We start from the raw sequence: 20,996 nt of genomic DNA on the forward strand, positions 1-20,996 counted from the left end.
GGGGCCTCCCACTGCCGCTGCACCGCCGCTGCACAATTTCTGTTCTCATCCTGAAGCAAAGTTCTTAACCCAAGGTACTATTTCTGGGTTAGCGGAGTCTGTAACCTGAAGTGTCTGTAACCTGAAGTGTATGTAACCCGAGGTACCACTGTATTGAGCTAGATGCACAAGTGGTCAGACTCAGTTTAAGGCAGCTTCCTAGGGACGTAGGGATCATCCTCACTTCCTGAAAAACACAGGTCCAAGTGGTTTCCCCCTTGCCCCACTCCTTTCCCAGGGCAAACCCACACTTTAGCGATAAATCAGAAGAAAATGTTGATCCGAGGAAAAGCTGAATTGCTGTTTGCTCCCTACTGAGTGCTAAAATGTGGAATGCTGTGGCACAAGAGGAAGTCTGGATAAACCCTAACTAGCAGGGATACTCCATTTTTAGTGGAAGAGGCATAGGGTGTGTGTGTGTGTGTGTGTGTGTGTGTGTGTGTGTGTGTGTGAATGTAAGGCTGCCATCATGCAGCACCCCCTGGAGAATTTACAGTACTGCCTAACAGTCATGAATTTGCTTGAAGTCAGAAGAGGGGAACAAAAGAGAAGGCAGGTTTTTATTTGGCAGTTTTACACAACAGCAGAAATTTGAACAAAGCAGAGATGGAATAACACAGCAAAGGCAGATTTAGGGCAGTATGTGCCATTGTGACTATTTAAAATGACATGATTCTGTATGTGTGTTTCTGCCTAGTCAGGAATAAAAAGATGGATTTTATTTAAATATGTCTTTAAAAGGTGCTTCTAGGAAAATATAAAAAGCATTAAAGGCCACCTTTCTTTTCAAAATCAAAGGTGATTTATAAAGTCTTCAAATATATATATATGGGAATGTACCCGGCAGAATCGAGTCCTTAGGTTCCTTCCAGCTGGTGAACGGAAGAGTCCAACCTGTGTGGTGATGCTCACACTCAACCACCTTCTCTGCAGGGAACACCTTTCACAAAGGAGCAGCATTCTGCACCCTGCAGGATTGAATCCTAGGATTCCATTCTGTACAGTGTTGCTTCAAGGGGAAGATCATTGGGAAGGATGGAGAGGCGAGGTAGGGATTCTTACCTTTTCCCAGGAAGACACAGCTTTGCCCCCTGAGAGCCCTGGGATCATCTAGATCACCTGTCATTCAACCCAATCACAGATATTTACACACACACACACACATATAGAGAGAATAATGCAAAATTGAAAAACTACACAGAAAAGAGAGGGGAAGGGAAGGTGTTTCTTATCCAGTAAATCTAGCCATGAGACAAAGGCAGCATTTACACCCCATATATTTAAACCACATTATTTCCCCAAAATAATCATGGGAACTGTAGTTTGCCTGTCAGATAGCTACAAATCCCAGCATCCTCAACAAACTACAGTTCCCAGGATTCTTTTATGGGGGCGGGCAGAACCACGTGCTTTGGCTATATAAATGAATCAATTTATTTCAGTCACTGACGGGAGTGTTGGATGTACGCAGCATTTGTAGTTCAGGAAGCATTTTTCTCACTTGATGTTGTCCACCACAGAATTCAAATCCATATGACCAACTCATTAAAATGGTTAATGAGGGTAAAGTCTTAGCATTTGACAAGCTCCACCTCCAACCCAGTAATCCAAGAAAGGAGTCCAGTAAAAATCAGGTCATGACAATATGGGGCAGAGAGGGAAATTAAAATATGTATACTGGGGGGAAGTGAAAGTCTAGAGTGCATTCAGGTACAGCGGGTGATACTGAACTAAGGCCTCATCTGCATTATGCATTTAAGACAGTGTTATGCCAATCCGAATAAGTCAAGGCTTCCCCCAACACATTCTGGGAACTGTAGTCCTGAGAGTTGTTAGAAAACCCCTGTTCTCCTGACAGAGTAGCAATTCCCAGAGTTCTCTGCAAAGTAGGATCGCTTGCTACCCGACTCTGAGAATTGCACCCCAGGTTTGCAGCATTTGGGAGCCCAAACATTGGACTGTCAAGGTGCTTGGGATCCAAGGTACAACTGTACTTGTTGTTTTCTGCCATCTAACATGTGAGTGTTGCAAGCTTTGATCATGTGGTGAAGGTATTGAGTTGCAAATTCGCCATCTTGGAAGGGTGGTGGCTGGGTTTTTTTCTCTTGAGCTCTCTGAGAGTAAGGATGTAAATGAATCTCTCCAAGAATCTGCATGAACTTAGGCAGAATACAGAGCAGGCTAGAAGTGGGGAAGAGACACAGCTCGGATTTTTGGAATTATCTCTTATTTCTAAGAAGATACTGAGCCAGTGCTGGACATTGCACAAAATCTTATGGATATTTTGGATGTATCCTTTACTGTATTTTGCTATGTTTCTGAAGAAAGTTCTGTAAGCAAACTTTGCATAAAAATTTTATGGGTTTGGACAATGATTTCTTCCAAAAAGAGTCTGTTCTTATGCTTCCAGTCACTTCAAACTGTGCAATATTAATATCTGCAGGGGTGCCAACACGGAGAAGGAATACTTTACTCTGAAGAGTGATTGGTATAGATCATCAAGCTATATCTGCCAACAGAAGGGAAAACTGGGGTGGTTTCTGAATGTGTGTCTTGCATGCTTACCCCCTGTGCTCTCTAATTGAAGGGTGCACAGTTTGTCAAAACCAATGGAACAAAGCGCTGTAGAACCAGTACAGGTCCCACTGCTGTTGCTACAACTCTCGTCCAGTGTAGAATCCTCTAAAGTGCAGGGGAAACAGGGAGTTCTTAGACCTGAGAGCCTAACTGAATGTCTGCTTGCATCTGCCTATCTACTGTCTTAGTAACTAGAGGGCCTTTACCAGGGTTCCATCCTACCTCTGATGCTGAGGTACTGGGAGAAATGGCCTTCTTCATTGTTGAGTTTATTGATTCATTTTTTAAAAAGCAACAACTAGCCTGCTCCTCTTGGGCAAAAGAGGCTTCCAGAGGGGCTTATAGATCTGTTAAAAACAAGATGGCCCCTGCCCTCAGTCTAGGGTTGCCATATGTCCTCTTTTTCCAAGACACACCCTCTTGTTCATGGATATGTAAAATGAGTCATCATAGCAATCCACAGTTAAAAGTAGAAGTCGGCAAATGTGTCCTCATTTTTGCTCTTCAAAATATGGCAACCCTACATGACACTGTTGAAAAGACATGAAGCAAAAGGAGATGGGAAGGGAGGAGGAAGAAGGAAATCTAGTTCAGTTGCCTGTTCTTTGTTACATGCTCTTTTGGTGACCAGCTGGGATGGAAACAGTTCAAGGATCATAATTAAGGAACCAAAAGTTGCGGGTCTTTCAACTGGACCGATGGAACAGCCCTGCTTCCCATCTCTTCCTCCCTCAGTTGATGGAATGGTTGCTGCCAGGAGTCTGCCTTCTCAGCCAAGCAGATGGTGACCCTCCAGCTAGTTTATGGAATTAGGGAATTACTTTAAACATCTTTTTAGCACCAGTCTACCCAAAGCGGGCTTCCTTTGCTTGCTTTAAACGTCATTGTTTTAAATGCAGCTTTCTTGGGGGCCTCTGTAGCCAGAAAATGACTTTGTCACTTCCTCTAACAGCAAACATAGTTGCTGATGGGTAATGGCTGCATAGCAAGAATAGGGTTACTGAGAAACAAGGGGGAGGTATCAGCATATTCTGGGGAACCCCAAGATTTGAAGTACATTTTTGAGGAGGGTGAACTAAAAGGTCGGAAAGCAAAAAAGCAAAGTAGAACTCAAAACAGGCCACAAGAGAGAGATGAAACCTAGCCAGAGGTTCACAGCCAAGAAATGTCATCTCTAAATTATTTAATGTGTAAACAGGCATGTTGAACAGGCACGTCATCATTTTCACCTGCAAGACACCAGCAGGGACGCTCATTCCTGTGCCAGGTGAGAGGAGTAGCCACTGCTGATGCTCTTTGACACAAGCTGGGTATTGTCAGCAACCCCCAACCAAAAAAGATCTCAAAGACCTCCCATCTCAAGGAGCCGAATATGCTCACCCACAACTATGGAGATCGCAAGGAGGCAGACACTCAGAGGAGTGTTCATAATTCCAGCCCAAGGCTGAGATTCAAACCACAGGGGTGCAATGGTGTCTCTGACTATGCCAGGGCCATTCTACAGAACAAAGCAGAGAAACGCTTTCTGGAAAGGGAATGTGAGTGGCCAAACACTTTCCCTGCCTTCTGCCCTGCTGCCCTCTCACCCCATCAAAGGGACTCAGCCCAAGTTGCAGTAATATCATCACAGCAATAGCAGCTTTACAAAGGAGGCCAAACTGGACAACATCCACATTAGGGTTTGTCCTCACTTCTGCTTGTCCCCCGCCTAGAAAGAATTCGAGAGGTTTCCCCCTTGTCCTGTGCTTTTGCCTTCACCCTGCTGCTCTCCTTCATTCCTTAGCTCTAAATCAGAACAAATGGCCACCTACAGAAAGCCTGATTGCTGTTTGTTCCAATTCAGAGGTAAGCTGCAGGTTTTCCTGGGGGGAAGCAGCAAGGCAAATGGAATGTGGATGAGCCCTTCTGTTAGAATGACAGCTATTTCTGGGACAAGATGTTGGCCGCTAGAGGGAGCAACTTACTACTTGTGTCCAGGAGAGCTCAGCAGAGGCTGCCTGGAAGTTTCTCTCCCACCCTCCACCCCCATTATTTTTCTTCATTGCAGTGCATTTATTTATTTATTTTATTCATTTTCACTTTTAACAATTATCACCACACATAAATCGTAATTGTTTTCCAAATAGGATTCTCAGAATCCTAGAACTTCTGTCCCTCCCCCCTCCATGGTTTCCCTGGGTATTCTTTTCAAACTGTATTGTACCATATTTTCCGTATTTTCTTAAAACTCCATTTTTATCCTAATTCTCCCTTTATTGCAGGTGTTGTTTTTTTAAATACTGCCATTGTTTTTAATTGTTTACAGTGTTTTTTTCAAGTAACTTATAAAATTTCCCCATTCTTTATTAAATTTATTGTCCTCTTGATCTCTGATTTTCCAGGTCATTTTCACCATTTTGGCATAGTCTATCATCTTTCTCAATCCTTCTTCTTTTATAGGTAATTTGTCCTCCTTCCATCTTTGGGCAAGTAGCATCCGCGCAGCTGTTGTAGAGGCTTCCTGGAAGTTTCTCATAGCCATTAATTTCAGTAGGTCTGCTCTAACCTTGACAAACACTGGCTATTGCTCCAAGCAGACTAGGTCCAGGACTTTTCAGCAGCACAAATCTGGGAAGTCCCTTTAGAGAACAGGGGCTGAGATGCTTTTTTAAAAAATCTAAGGGTCACCTTCCCTGATGAGCGGTAATGGGAGTGGCTACAGACAAAAGTAGGTGGAGCAATGCATGTGACGTCCAATCACATGGTGTGGTGTCCAGTGGGGGTGTGCACAAGTATAGATGTGCTCCTGTGTATACATATATGTATAAAAGGTAAAGGGACCCCTGACCATTAGGTCCAGTTGTGGCCGACTCTGGGGTTGCGGCGCTCATCTCGCTTTATTGGCCGAGGGAGCCGGCATACAGCTTCCGGGTCATGTGGCCAGCATGACTAAGCTGCTTCTGGCGAACCAGAGCAGCACACGGAAACGGCGTTTACCTTCCCGCCAGAGCGGTACCTATTTATCTACTTGCACTTTGACGTGCTTTCGAACTGCTAGGTTGGCAGGAGCTGGGATCGAGCAGTGGGAGCTCACCCCGTCGCGGGGATTCAAACCGCTGACCTTCTGATCAGCAAGTCCTAGGCTCTGTGGTTTAACCCAAACCGCCACGCGCATCCCCCATATATGTATACCATATATCAATTAAGAAAAGACCTTTTGCTTTAACATGTTGCGTTAAGGACTGTCCATCTCAACCGACTCTCCAAAATGCTGGGACACCACAGCAGTTAAGGTCCTGTTATCCTCTGTTGAGGTTCATTCAGCCTGGAAGATCATCGCTCAGCTATGGCAAATGCTCCATTTTGTCCTGGACGTTCCATCTTCGGTGTTCTATAACTGCCACTGCAGCCACAGCTCTGCTTCATTCACATCAGAGCAGATCAGATCAGAGAAGGTGGAAATCGAAACGTTTTGCTTAAGCAAGTGCCCGGGGCAAAGCAAGGATCCTTGGCACTGCTTGCCAACAGGCTGGAACAAAGGGGAAATAGCTTAGTGACCTACCCATTCTTGACCTTATATCCCATTACAGACCAATAATGCTCTGCAGATTTTCCACCTTTATTTCCCTCCACCCCCACAGCTTCCTACAGATGAAGTCTCGGGTCTGAATGTTTATTTCAGAGCAGCTGCAGGGAACCATTGATGAAAGGTCTCTAGGGAAGTGGGGAAATCTTATTTTCTATTTGGATAAGGCTCCTCATAATTGTTTAATGCTTTTAAGTACTGCATAGCACGCAATGCTTTCCCAGTTCTCATCCGCTTTCATGATTCATCATGATGGCATTGCACCCTAGATAATAAACACGATTAAGTCTATTTCACAGTGCCACCAGCAGTAGCACAGTGGTGCAGAATTATGAATTGGTTCAACATCCTAACATGGACAACTTTCATTTCTCTCTACAAAAAAAGACACACGCTTTGAAAGGCAACCAAATCAACTCAATTTACCTCTTATTTTTCAGTTGCTGCTTTGCTAATGGTGTTTTACAGATTGTGATTGTTTTTCAAGTGATTTGTTAAGAACCTTACATGATTTATGCTGTACTTGCAATGTTCTGTTCTGTTACTGTTATTTATTGTCAGTGTTAGAAACAGAGATATGAAAGCCAGGAGCTAAATGGCACCTTAAATGTAGGTTATGGGTGCAACAAAGGAATGTCTAGGTGCACTTTTGTTACAACAAGAATACAAAGCTGAAAATGAATGAACTGCAGCTAAAATATTATGTTCATTTTTCACATGGTCTGGTCCTTCCCCCTGTCCACCCCCCTAATATTCTTAAGAGGGTCTCTTCTCCAGGATTCAGAGAGTAGATGGAAGTGGGCAGAAAAAAGGTCCACCTTTCCTTTCACTCTGCAGTTTTTATCTGAAATCTTAGACACAGTACTGCGCCCAGAGGTCAGAAACCTCTCACGCTAATGAAATTCCCTGTCACAAAATGCGCCTACAACAATGGGAGTATCGAACACTGTTTATTGTTTGTAAGCCGCTTTGGGATTCATTTGACTAGAAAGTAGGCTAGAAATACAAATAACAATATTTCAGTCCACAAGCAGAGCCGATGCATGCTCTTAACATTTACAATGTAGTCATTTGACTGAAAGAAATTGTCAATATACAGTTGTATATACGATAGTGCAAAAGCAACTCTGCTCCTGATTCCACTTTGCACTTCAACAATCAGCATTGTGACAGGCAAGCATGTAAAGAAATACACACATCATATTGTGGCTCATTACCTCATTACACAGGCCTAGAAAGTTTTATTTTTGAACAGGGTGGAGATTGGGGACAGACAGACAGACAGACAATTAGATATGTGAAAGGTGCAATCCTATGGTCCCTAAGAGAGCATCCCAGTGACTAGTTAGTTGGGTGGTCCTTCCTTCCTTCCTTCCTTCCTTCCTTCCTTCCTTCCTTCCTTCCTTCCCATCCTGCCATCAACCTAGGTCCAGGGTGCCTCAGGAATCGCTTGAACCCTTATATCCCCAGCTCAAGCAATGAGATCATCTGCACAGGCACACCAACTCTAGGGGCCCGAGGTGTCTTTGGCCCCCTCCATATTTGTTGAAAGTGGGCCGAGCCCCTTCCATGTTGAGGAGGCTCGCCGCATGTCGTGCGCATGCGACACCACACACATCAGGCAACAAACATTGCAGCTTCAGCAGCCGGCTCCTCCGGAGCGCTCAGCCTCCTCCCAACAGCACAACAATGCAAGCATGGCGCATGCATGATGTCACACATGCGCACCACATGCCGGGGCCCCTCAGTCTTGGGGAGGGGCCGACAACCTGGCGCCTCTGCATTTGCATGAGTGTTGTTGCTCATTCCCCAAGTTTGTAATGTGTGCTTGATGACATCATCAGCCCAGCCTTGTGGAACACCGCAACAGAGTTCAGCAGGTGCCTTTTCTTCCAACTTTTAAACGCCTGCTGAAATCTTTCTAATTCCCCCAGGCCTACGCAGGCAATTAAGAATACAGCTTTCTACAGTGGTTAATTGGTGTCTGTTTTTAACTTTTTCATATGTTTTTACTGTATGGTTTTACGCACTTTGTGGATTTTAAAAAATGAAATAGCAGTCCATAAATAGATTTTTTTATAAATATTTGTATCGTTGTCCAACAATATCTGGAGGGCTTCAGGTTCCCCATCGCTGAACTACAGCAGCAAAGGAGTTACTATTCAAAACATGTTTCCTCATCAACTGCAGCATTATAAATGCTACACGTGTGTCCGTTCTCCTTCCAAAATATAAATAATAAAAATAAAATAAAATAATTGTATTTCAATATTTTGTTGGAAGCTGCCCAGAGTAGCTGGGGAAACCCAGCCAGATGGGCAAGGTATAAATAATAAATTATATTATATATACAGGAAGCACTCTTTCTTTTGAAAATATTTCCTGGAAGATTTGACTCTCTTAGCTCTACATTCTTCACAAAAAGGCGACGTTCTGGATAACGCCTGGGTGGAAAGGAGAAATTGCTCAGGTTTATCATGCAAGGATCACGGAAGGCCTGTCACAAACAGGAGCCCAGCATGGCTGGAGAGGAAAAGTCCAAACAATTCTGGAATGATGCTAGCTGCTCTGGAGGCTAGTAAACAATGGCTTGTCTCAAGTAACCTCATCTTGGCTGCAGAGGCAAACTTCTCCATCTGATCACAGTAAGCCTTGTTTGCACACCCTTTCATGACGGTCACAGTGTTCCCTCCTGCAGAGAGAATTTCAGGAGATGGCAGTCAACATCAGGAGAATGGAAGGGCCCTGAAACTCTTCTCCCTCTCAATAGCTCACATGAGACTCTTGATCTCAGGTTCGTGGGTTGGAGCTCCACATTGAGCAAAATGATTCCTGCACTGCAGGGGGTTGGACTAGATGGCCCTCGGGGCCTCTTTCAATGCTTCAATTCTCTGATGTTATTCTTAATTCTATTTGGCCAAGAAGCAGATGCAGGAAGTGGAGAAGCTAGGACAGAAGAGGCCTAGAATAAAGGGTTGCCACCTTTGCTTTGGCAAAATATGGGACAGGGTGGGGCGGGGTGGTTGGGGGACGATTTTGCCCCCCCATCCAGTGCTGAGGTGACTTCAAAGCAATCTCTTGCAACCTCTTGCAGCCTAACAGGGTGGCCCCTCTGGAATTTGGTACACACACATGTAAACACACATACACATGAATTTATAAATCTGTCTGTGATTGGCTACCCAGATCTTACATACATGACTGTTCACACACCCTTTCAAAGACATGCATTTGAAGAGGTTCCCTAACTTGGCGCAGAGAAAGAGAGAGAGAGAGAGAGAGAGAGAGAGAGAGAGAAGACCTGAAATACAGAACAAAGCTGTATCATCACAGGATGTAGCATTTTACATTGAAATACAGGACAATCCTGTATGATACAGGACAGGTGGCAACCCTCAGTGGGCTATTGCATATGAAAGCTGCTTTCAAAACTACCCAAGGATGTGAAAAGGGACATTCTGGGAACTGTAGTTTGTTAAGGGTGCTGAGAGCTTTTCCCCTCACAGAGCTACAATCTCCAGGGTTCCCTGGGAGGAGAGTGTTGCTTGCTAAACCATTCTGGGAATAGTTAGGAGGCAATTCCCACCCCTTCCCCGACCTACAATTCCCATAGTGGTTTAACAAACAAATCCCTCTTCATGTGTAAAGTTGAAAATACACAGGGAAGGGGAGATGTTTCTTATCGGATAACCTTGAGCACGTCAGAATGACTTACCTGTACTTGGGGTCTGAAACAACTGAGCGCAATAGTACTCATCTCCGGAACATTCCATAGACTCTTCCACACACACGCCGTGCACAGAATAGCAAGACGGGCATCTAAATCCGTTAACTGCGATTTTTCTAGGACGCACTGCAAGAAAGAGGAGACAGATAGACCCGAGATAAGATAAGACATTGCAACCAAATTATTATTATTTATGACATTTGTGAAATATACTCAGAGTCGCAAAGTGATTTCATGCTCTTTATTCAGCTCATAGTGGTGAGGAGGAATGAATGAAAGTCCCCTCAAGGTATCTGCTTTATATACATTATTTACACAATGGGCTGCACATGATTGGCTAATTCCGGAATTCTACTGTAAGCCAATCAGGTTGTGGATTCACTTCTATCTGGAGCATGATTGGGTGGTTCCTGCCAACCAATCATATTGCTGCATTGTTCTAGGACCAATCTGACTGCTGCATTCTGAATCCTATTGTTCTAGGACCAATCAGACTGCTGCAGTTTGGATCCTATTCAACTCAGTACATAACACCCCTCCCCTCTAAGTTCCAGTCCTGCCCGGGAGGTCGCATTCATAGTCCTCGAGGTACGCCGGTGGCCTACGTGTGCGTTGCGGCCTGGGGTGTTCCCTGGTCCGGGGTTCAGGTTCTGGCTCATGTTCCAAGGATGCTGGCTGTGATGGGCCTGTCTGGTCTGGTGCAACCGGCTCGCTCAGTCGTGGTTCTGGTTCCGGTGTCCTTTTGGCTTCGCGGGTCCTCTCTGTATTTACTGATTCTGCCTCTCCTGCTGGCCCCTCCTGCTCTATGGGCCTCACTGCCCCTCTGTTCCCTTGGGACTCCTCTGACCTTTCCTCCTCCTGGTTTTCTCCCGGGAATCGTCGCCGTATCTGGTCGCAGTGGCGGCGCCAGCATTGCCCCCCATCCGTTAGCACCTCGTACGACACGGGACCAGTGACCCTGGTGACTGTGGCGGGTACCCATGCTGGGCCTGCCCCAAAATTCTTTGCGTACACTGGGTCCTGGGCCTCGAAGGTCCGGGGGTTCCTGCCTTCCCCCACCACTACCTCATCCTGAGCTCTATCGGGGTGAAGGCGGTCCAATCTGATTGCAAGGCGCCGACCCATTAGTAGTTCAGCGGGGCTCCGGCCAGTCGTTGAGCTGGGGGTGCTGTGTTGTGCTAGGAGGAATGTGGCAAGGCGGTACTCCCAATCCCCTTGCGTCATGCGGCGAAGGGTGTCCTTGGTGGTCCGCACCATGCGTTCTGCTTGGCCATTGGTGGCAGGGTGGAATGGCGCCGAACGGATGTGGCGGATGGCGTTCTGCGCTGTGAAGGTTTGGAATTCTCCTGACGTAAATGCAGTCCCGTTGTCTGAGACGAGAGTGTCAGGGAGCCCGTGGGTTGCAAACAGCCTGCGTAGTACCCGGATGGCTGCGGACGTAGAAGTGGACGGTACCAGTGCGACTTCCAGCCATTTGGTGTAGGAGTCCACCACTATGAAGAATGTTTTCCCCTGAAAGGGGCCAGCGAAGTCCACATGCAGGCGTGACCATGGTGCTCGGGCGGACTCCCAGGACTGGACTGGGGCCCTTGGGGGATCTGGGCGGGATTCTTGGCAGGCCTGGCAGTGTTTGACCCAGGCCTCTATCTCTCCGTCGATCCCCGGCCACCACACATAACTCCTGGCAAGGGCCTTCATTCTTACTACCCCTGGGTGTGTCTCGTGTAGGGCTGTGAGGACCCTTTTGCGGAGGGGCTGGGGAACAACGACCCTGCTTCCCCATAACAGGCACCCCTTGTGGGCTGACAGTTCATGTTTGCGGGTTGTGTAGCCGGCGAATTCTGGCCCGGGGCTGCTGCTGGGCCATCCCCTCCACACCCAGTCCAGGACGCGGGAGATGACCCTATCTTTCTTGGAATGGTGTGCAACTTCTTGTGCCTGAATGGGGCGGTCGGGAAGCAGCTCCAGGCTCATAACCTCTTGTGCAGGTGCTGGGTCGGGGCCTGTTTCCGGTAGTGGTAGCCTGCTGAGGGCGTCCGCATGGCCCATCGCCTTCCCAGGGCGGTGAATCAGTGCATACTGGTAGCTGGCAAGGAAAATTGACCACCTGAGGACACGAGGAGACAGCACTTGGGGGGTCTGCTTTTCGGAGGCAAACAAGCCAAGCAAGGGCTTGTGGTCAGTCACCACGGTGAAGGGCCGCCCGTACAAGAAATCATGGAATTTTTTTACTCCCTTCACGATTGCCAGACCCTCCTTGTCGATTTGCGAGTAGTTCCGCTCGGTTGCGTTGAGTGTCTGGGAAAAGTATGCCACCGGTACCTCTCTTCCATCCGGGAGTTGGTGTCCCAGGACAGCGCCAATGCCATAGGGTGAGGCGTCGCATGCTAGCACCACCGGCAGCCTCTCGTCGAAGTGTGCCAAGACCGAGTTTGAGACAAGCAAGTCCTTGACTGCCTGGAATGCGGCCTCCTGGCGCTGGCCCCACACCCAAGGGGCCCGCTTGTCCAGGAGTCTGTGTAGGGGCTCCGCTACTGCCGCCTTGTGGGGAAGGAAGGAATGGTAAAAGTTCAATAGTCCCAAGAAGGCCTGAAGTTCAGTCTTGTTCTTGGGCGCTGGGGCATCACAAATGGCCCGTACCTTGTCCCCAGTCGGGTGGACCCCTTCTGCGTCCACCATAAATCCCAGAAAGTCCACCTGAGGCACTCCTAGTAGACATTTTTCCCGCTTCACCTTGAGACCCGCCGTCTGGAAACGGTGCAGAACGGTGCGGAGGCGGTCCTCAAACTCCTCTGGTGTGGGCCCGGCAATCAACACATCATCGAAGAAGGGGGTGACGCCAGGAATCCCTTTAAGGAGAGAGTCCATTAGATTCTGGAATATGCCTGGTGCCACGCTGACACCGAATTGCAGCCGCTTTACTCTGAACGCTCCTCTGTGCGTCACAATCGTCTGTGCCTCTGCTGTGGCCTCATCTACTGGCAGTTGTTGATATGCTTGGGCCAAGTCCAGCTTGCCAAAAATTTTCGACCCAGCCAGGGTGGCAAGGACATGGCTGACCACTGGCACTGGGTATGCATGGGCCGTGAGGGCCTTGTTTATGGTACATTTGTAGTCTGCGCAGATGCGGACCGAACCATTCGGCTTGACGGGTGTGACGATTGGGGTTTCCCAGGGGGCATTAGGCACCGGCTCCAGCACGCCTTGCTCCACGAGTCGGTCCAATTCCTCGTCTATACGGGGTTTCAGGGCGAACGGGACCCGGCGGGCCTTGAGCCTGACTGGTCGTACTGCGGGGTCAAGCTGTAGAGCAATGGGGGGGCCCGTATACTGTCCCAATTTCCCATCAAAAACCCCCGAAAATTCCTTGCATATGGCGTCCACGTCCACTTGTAAGCTCGTGTGGTTCACCCCGGTGACGGCTAGCCCCAGTGGTCCAAACCATGCCAATCCCAGTAAGCTAATGTAGGGGCCCTTGACCACAAGCAAGTCCAGTTGCCGCGTCCGCCCTCGGTATTGCACCCTGAAGGTCCCCACCCCCATTGTGGGGACCTTACGTTTCTGGAAGTCCCGGAGGGTGAATGGGGCCGGCCTGAGTTTGGGACCCCCAGTAGGACACAGTTTCCTTAAGGTCCTTGCCGAGATTATGGATAGAGTTGAACCCGTGTCAAGCTCCATGCGGCATGGGGCCCCCTCTATGTGTACCTCTACATAAATTTTCTCTACGTTGGGGTGGGGCAACTGGTATACCTGGAAGTCCGTGAGCTCCGTCGAGTTGCCTTGGTGTGTTGGGCCCCGGGACCTGGGGCTCTTGGATTGGTCATCTGATGCCTGGCGTCGGGTGGGCCGAGCTCGACACACCCGGGCGATGTGTCCCAATTTTCTGCACTGCCTGCACTCTGCGTTGCGGAAACGGCAGGTCCTCCTCTCGTGACTGTCTCCACAGCTTGCGCAGTTCCCTGCTTCTCGTCGAGGCAGCTGTGGTATGTGGGCTGCTTGAGTGCGCTGCTGTACTCGGTGCACCTCCTCCCTGTTGGATCCTGAGTCGTCGGTGAGGTCTTCGTGGTGGACCCTCGGTTGGGACGGCTGGCTCGGCCGTGCCTCTTGCGTCGACCTCTCGGCAGCTTCCGTTGCCAGGGCCTCCTCCAGAGCGACCTGGAACGTTAGGTCCTTCTTAGCGTAGAGGCGTCGTTGCAGCTTCTCATCCTTCAGGCCACCGACGAGGCGGTCACGAAGCATGTTCTCCAGCTCTGAGAAGTTGCAGAACCGGGCAGCTTGGCGGAGAGAGGTCACAAACCCAGTTATGGTTTCCCCAGGGGCTTGCCGCTTTGCATAGAAGGCATTTCGACGAGCCACCACAGAGGGCTGTGGCGAAAAGTGCCCCTTCAGCTGTTCCATTATTGTTTTGTATGGAACAGTAGCGACGTCTTCGGGTGCAAGGAGAGCCCGGGCGATTTCAAACGTCTCCTCTCCGCAGACGCTGAAGAATATCGCCCTCTTCTTGGCGTCTTCTTCATCGGTGACCCCTTTGGCTTCTAGGAGGAAGGTGAAACGGGAGGCATACGCTTCCCAGTCTCCAGATGCTGGGTTGAACGGCGAGAAGCTGCTGTTGGTTGCCATTCTGAGTTCCTTGTGTCCCGGAGCTGAAGCCTGGATACACGGTGCGAGGCAGCGGTGCGGCAGGTGGCGGTGCTGCGGTGCTGTGTGTGGCAGTCAGCTCAGCGGGATCCCACCTTCGTCGCCAGTGAAATATACTCAGAGTCGCAAAGTGATTTCATGCTCTTTATTCAGCTCATAGTGGTGAGGAGGAATGAATGAAAGTCCCCTCAAGGTATCTGCTTTATATACATTATTTACACAATGGGCTGCACATGATTGGCTAATTCCGGAATTCTACTGTAAGCCAATCAGGTTGTGGATTCACTTCTATCTGGAGCATGATTGGGTGGTTCCTGCCAACCAATCATATTGCTGCATTGTTCTAGGACCAATCTGACTGCTGCATTCTGAATCCTATTGTTCTAGGACCAATCAGACTGCTGCAGTTTGGATCCTATTCAACTCAGTACATAACAATTTGCATGCCACTGTCACACAGAGAGAAGTTCTTTGCACCTCTCCTCTGTTCAGAACAGAGTGGAGGCCCAGCCTACTGGTAACCATTGAAATGCAGCCATGTCTTAGGATGTATCTTCAAGGAACAAGAAGTTAAGCCAGCAGAAGCGGGAAATGAGGAGGAACAGCAAACAACCTCTCCTGAGAGCCAGTGTGGTGTAGTGGTTAAGAGTGGTGGACTCGTAATCTGGTGAACCAGGTTCGCGTCTCCGCTCCTCCACATGCAGCTGCTGGGTGACCTTGGGCTAGTCACACTTCTGTGAAGTCTCTCAACCTCACTCACCTCACAGAGTGCTTGTTGTGGTGCAGGAAGGGAAAGGAGATTGTTGGGCACTTTGAGACTCCTTAAAGTTAAAGGTAAAGGGACCCCTGACCGTTAGGTCCAGTTGCGGACGACTCTGGGGTTGCGGCGCTCATCTCACTTTACTGGCCGAGGGAGCTGGCATACAGCTTCCAGGTCATGTGGCCAGCATGACTAAGCCGCTTCTGGCAAACCAGAGCAGTGCATGGAAACGCCATTTACCTTCCCACCGGAGCGGTACCTATTTATCTACTTATACTTTGACGTGCTTTCAAACTGCTAGGTGGGCAGGAGCTGGGACCAAACAATGGGAGCTCACCCCATTGCGGGGATTTGAACTGCCAACCTTCTGAGCGGCAAGCCCTAGGCTGTGTGGTTTAACCCACAGCGCCACCCGCGTCCCTTAGGGTAGTGATAAAGCGGGATATCAAATCCAAACTCTTCTCTTCTTCCTGCATGGTAGAGTTTTGAGAGGTGCCCTAGTAGGTACCAGAGGGCATATTGGTGCCCTTGAGGACCACTTCGGCAAACCCTGGATCAAGCCATTCACTGATACAAGCCCAGTGAGATTAAAATGGAAAAGGTGTGCGTGGAAGAAAGGAGACATTGGATAGTTGTTCGCCCCCCCCCCCAACTTAAATATGGTAAGCAGGCAGAGATAAGGAGGCGTCAAAGTACCTACAGGGGTTAATGCTCTTGCAGTCATCTGCTGTGCAGCACGAAATCTTGCCCAGTATTGTCCGCCTCTTGCCCATATTGAAAACTGCAAGTTCTTTGTCACAGTTGTTAGATTGGGTGCAGTTCTTCACAGTTGTCTGCTTATTTTGTCCTGTAGGGATAGGAAAAGAGAGGTGATGTTTGATACAGCAGAGAAGTATCCGCTGCAAGAAAATTCCTGGCCATGGAGCTCAACATCTTGTTGTCCTAATGTTATAATGAACCTGGTTGCTGCTACGGTTAGGTCCATCGAGCCCACTTTTGTCCATCAATCTGGCGCCTGCCAGATGCTTTGGACTACAACTCCCATCAACCCCAGGTAGCACCACTGGATTCCCCCACCTCTGCCCCCTGCGCAGTTATTATTTTGTATTCATTCGCTAAATTTGTACCCTGCCTTTCCACCAAATGGTGTTCAAGGCAGTTAACAATAACAACGCAAATAGAATAAAATAGCAATAATACAGAGAAATCACCATCAATACAATTAACAAAGATACCAGTTTAAACCAATTTTGATGGGTGATTGGGGGAGTTACCTTTCCCTGGCAGATACATGCCCTGGCAAATTTTGGACATTCAAATTTCAGTGGTCCCAAAATTTGGAACCCCACTACCTCTCATCTTCTAATCTACGTCACTGTGGAACCACCCCCTATGGCACCCTTTTGGCTTAGCATCCGGTGCAGGCAAACAAGTCAGGCTCTCCTAAATCTGCCTCTGCCTGCCCCTTCACAATTCATACTCTGGGAGACCCTGCAGAACACATTTAGGGGTGGACAGCAGGGGAAGTCCTGCTGTTCAAGCATAACAGCTCTCAGTTCCTTTAGTGAACTACAGTTCCCAGGATTGTTTAGAGGAAGTCTGTTTAAAGCGGTATGATACTGTTGTTAATTTAAGGTGCAGATGAGGAGTACCTATCCTGCATGATCCAATCAGCCCAGGTGCATGAAAGAGAAAAGTCAAAACAATTCCAAACTTTCCCCACAAATTCAGGCCCTTTGCCCTTACCGAATGACCTCTCCAACTGAAGGACACCGCATTCTTCGTAATCAATGGGGCAAGTTTGCCTCTGCCCTTGGCAATTCCTTCCAGTTGTTTCACAACTCCAACACTCCAGGGAAAACCCTTAAAGTAAAAGGAAAAGAGGTGTCAGCCGGCTTCTTTAATTGTCAGGACTAAAAAAAAGCCACGGAACATTTTATTTATATTTATATTAGTTATTTTAGTTCATCAAATTTATAAACCACTTGATTGTTTTTTTTTTAAAAAAACCCTCACCTCAAGGCAGTTTACAAAAAGAATAAAACAATAAAAAGAGTTTAAAACAGCTTTATAAAACCTTCCAAAAATATTTAAAATCCACGGTAAGTTTTTTAAAAAAAGAACAAAACAAAACATTGAAACACAAATCAACTTTCTGTGGTTCCGGGTAAAGGTAAAGGTAAAGGGACCCCTAACCATTAGGTCCAGTCGTACAGCTTCCGGGTCATGTGGCCAGCATTACTAAGCTGCTTCTGGCGAACCAGAGCAGTGCATGGAAACGCCGTTTACCTTCCTGCCGGAGTGGTACCTATTTATCTACTTGCACTTTGATGTGCTTTTGAACTGCTAGGTTGGCAGGAGCAGGGACCAAGCAATGGGATTCGAACCACCAACCTTCTGATCGGCAGGTCCTAGGGTCTGTGGTTTAACCCACAGCGCCACCCGCGTCCTGTGGTTCCAGGTGGGCTTGTTGAAACAGAAATCTTTTTAGCAGTAGTCAGAAAGAGTACGGTGAAGGAGCCCACCTGATGTGAATTAGAAGCGAGGTTCAAAGTATGGGTGCTTCTGCACTGAAAGGTCAGCTTCTTTAAAATATCCTGCCCTTCTTACCAAAGGAGCCCAGGGTGTCAAACAACAAGTGATGAATTAGTTTTTAAAAAAACTTAGAAACAATTCCAATGCAGTTGGGAAAGTTCTCAGCTGAAAAGACTTGGTGGAAGAAGAAGAGTTTGGTTTTGATATCCCACTGTATCACTACCCTAAGGAGTCTCAAAGCGGCCAACAATCTCCTTTCCCTTCCTCCCCCACAACAAACACTCTGTGAGGTGAGTGGGGCTGAGAGACTTCACAGAAGTGTGACTAGCCCAAGGTCATCCAGCAGCTGCATGTGGAGGAGCGGAGACGCGAACCTGGTTCACCAGACTACGAGTCTACCACTCTTAACCACTACACCACACTGGAAGGGTAAGGTTTTCAGCAGGTGCCAAAAAGACAACAGAAGTGGCACCTGTTTAATAATCAAGGGGAAGGCATTCCAAGGGGCAGATACTGCCACACTAAAGGCCCAATTCGTACACTGTGTGGGACGGATGTCCTGATAAGGTGGCATCTCCAGGAAACCTCACTTACAGAGCACAGTAACTGGCTCGGCATACAAAGGGGTGTGACGATTAGGTTATGAATATGGGAAAAACTTAAAGGTGAACCTATCCTATGTAAGCGCATTGCAAAACAATATACAAACCTTCAGGCCCACTAGCGGAATGTGTCGGTTGTTTTAAGCAGAGCACTCAGAGGCAAAGTAATGCTAGGAATCAGAATCAATCAATACAATAAGCAAGATATTTGGGGGGAGGCTGGAGGCAAGTGTTGTTTATTCCACTAATGCATTTGAAATATTTATAGGCTGCCTTTAACGGCTGGAAGTCTCCCAAGGCAACTTTGAGTAAAACATAATAACCTAATAACAAAGCAAAATAAATAAATAAATGCTTAAGCACAAAAGTAACCCCTAGCAGAAATAGCCTATATTCCAATCCTCGTCAAATAAGAAAACAATAAATGATATATATAGCTTGAGCACTTGAAACAACACTGAAACCATGGCTCTGCAGTAGTGCCTAATGTTTTAAGATTCATATTGTTTGCTCTGTTCACAGGGCATGAGAATGGAGTGTGTCCTTATTTCACTCGTTGTGCCCTCCCTCCCACTTTCCTACACTGAGAGCTGGTCCACACAGCTTTTCCCCAGGAAAACCCACCATTTACCACTGATTCAGAATAATCGGTCTTTGCACAGGTAGACATTTGTTCCGATTCAACAGTAAACAGCGGGTTTTCCCAGGGAAAGTGGAGGGACAAACAAAAAACCATGTGGACCAGGGTCTAGAAAGCATGGGGCAAGCAGAAAACCTCTCCGACCCATGCTTTCTAGAATGAGCCCTGAACAGAACACTGGGGACCCATGAATCAGGGCCATTTCTTAAGTGCTTCAAGGACTCCAGGGGACACAAAGGTCCCAAATCAAATTAGCATCAAGGTACCAAGTGCCTCTGGGCAAATTATGACAGCAAACAGCTGTCGTCACACTGGGAATTTCGGCATGCCCAGCTGAACCATATGCAAACCTTAAAAAAAAAAAAAGTTTTAAAAGTGGAGGAATGGACAGGAGACCCAGTGCTCAGCGCATACAAGCCAAAGTTTGGTCCTGCACCTCTCTGAGCCCCACCACCACCACCAACCATGAATCACAAGACACTTACCTGCAGGTATGAAAATATAAAGGAGGCAGGTGAGGAAAGCACTGCTCATGGCACCAGACATCTGTTTCAAGACTAGAATCGGAGCCAGGTTTGAAAATCCGTTGCTTGCAGCAAAAGATCTTTGCATCTGAAAGAGCTGGGCTGGTTTATTGCAGACCAACACTTCCCAGAAAGAGGGAGAAGGCATCTAAGAGCTCTCCAGCGATCAAGTATATTTATGTGGTTGCCACCTAGTGTCCAAAGGGCTAGAGCGTTTCTCGAAAAAAGGTTGGAACTTGAGCATGTGTTCCCAGGAATGGTTCCAAGATGGATGTGAGACTAACCCTTCCTATATATTTGAGTCCTAAAAAATTGGGTCATTCTTAATGGGGTGAAATACCATCTGAGTTCCCCCTTCATAAGAGTTTTCTTTAAGGTTCATACAGTTAATGGTGCTCTAAGTTCCAAATCCATTTCCAGTCGACAACAGAAATATTGTTACGTCTGTCTTTCTGCCATTGCTCTTGATAAGCACCTGGAATCAAATTTAATTCTGACAGCATTCTGCACAGCTTTCCCTATACACCCTTTAATCTTGAGGACGAAACAAACATCTCAAAAGGTATGCATTCTCTCAAAGGGTCATGTTCCCTTATTAACACATTAGCCATATGTTGTATCTGGAAAAAATGAAACCCTGGTCATTGATCTCAACCCAAATAGAGAGTTTTCCCGTACGGGTTAGACCCCTGAAGATAGTGTTTGGGGGTTGGGTTTGGGAAAGAGATTATGTCCCAAAAATGCACAAAAACACAGTTTCCAAATTGGGATATCCCCGGTTTTTCCAGGACGGTTGATGGGTTTGCTGTTGCAAGTCATTCTTCTCAGACTTGCCTTTGGCTTACAGAATTCCCCCGAGGAACTTTGGGTTACGATCTTTGCAGGGTTATTTTAAAATGAAAGTTGAGAGGCTCTTAACGTTGGCCCAGGCCAACCTCCCATATGTCTGTAACGCCGGGGGAGACAACGTGAAACAGACACCATGCTGGATATTGTCCAGCCCGTAAGTGCACAACAGTGGGAGCTGATAAGAAATGTCAGATCGCAAAGTGCTCGGCTGCACTTAAAATGTTTTAAAGCAATATGTTTAGCATCATCCAGACAGAAAGCATCTATCATCCAGACAGAAAGCATCTACTGGTGCTGATCCAAACATTCTCCAGCAATAATTTGGGGCTTGGATGTGGGGGAAGGCCTGGTGGCAACACCAGACAAGATTGACAGGCCTTGATGCCTGACATGGCTGGACAGATATCAAGGCCCAACCACCTTGGAAGGCTGACCGAGATGAATGCCAGCCTTCCTTTTTATTCCCCCCTTCCCCCCACTCTCTTTTTAAGATCCAGCGTGTGATAGAAAAGCACCAAGTGATGTAGCATTTTGGAAAAG

At 47.5% G+C, this 20,996-nt stretch overlaps 1 protein-coding gene and 1 long non-coding RNA gene across 2 annotated transcripts in view; one reads left to right on the plus strand and one right to left on the minus strand.

Moving 5' to 3' along the window:
* Positions 1-2,411, plus strand: part of LOC310769270 — a 199,390-nt gene extending 196,979 nt beyond the window's left edge. The window contains exon 2 of the long non-coding RNA XR_014551593.1: positions 98-2,411. This is a non-coding gene — a long non-coding RNA (uncharacterized lncRNA). The remainder of the gene's footprint in view (positions 1-97) is intronic.
* Positions 2,412-7,115: 4,704 nt separating this feature from the next.
* On the minus strand, positions 7,116-19,770 carry LOC310768953 (phospholipase A2 inhibitor gamma subunit B-like). Its single transcript, XM_083627930.1, has 5 exons — positions 19,569-19,770; positions 17,053-17,169; positions 16,007-16,153; positions 9,897-10,034; positions 7,116-8,873 (listed from the first exon to the last, which is right to left on the minus strand). Exons 1-5 carry the CDS (start codon positions 19,753-19,755, stop codon positions 8,668-8,670), a joined length of 795 nt encoding a protein of 264 aa, XP_083484056.1. The 5' UTR covers positions 19,756-19,770; the 3' UTR covers positions 7,116-8,667.
* Positions 19,771-20,996: the final 1,226 nt, after the last annotated feature.

This window comes from Podarcis filfolensis (assembly GCF_964270895.1).
Source record: "Podarcis filfolensis genome assembly, chromosome: 8".
NCBI lineage: Eukaryota > Metazoa > Chordata > Lepidosauria > Squamata > Lacertidae > Podarcis > Podarcis filfolensis.

Coding starts and splice junctions, on each gene's coding strand:
- LOC310768953 (XM_083627930.1), bottom strand. CDS start 19,755: ATGCCTTCTCCCTCTTTCTGGGAAGTGTTGGTCTGCAATAAACCAGCC. Junction 16,154..17,052: donor TCAGTTGGAGAGGTCATTCG/GTAAGGGCAAAG, acceptor CTATCCCTACAG/GACAAAATAAGCAGACAACT. Junction 10,035..16,006: donor CTGCAAGAGCATTAACCCCT/GTAGGTACTTTG, acceptor TCTTTCTTGCAG/TGCGTCCTAGAAAAATCGCA.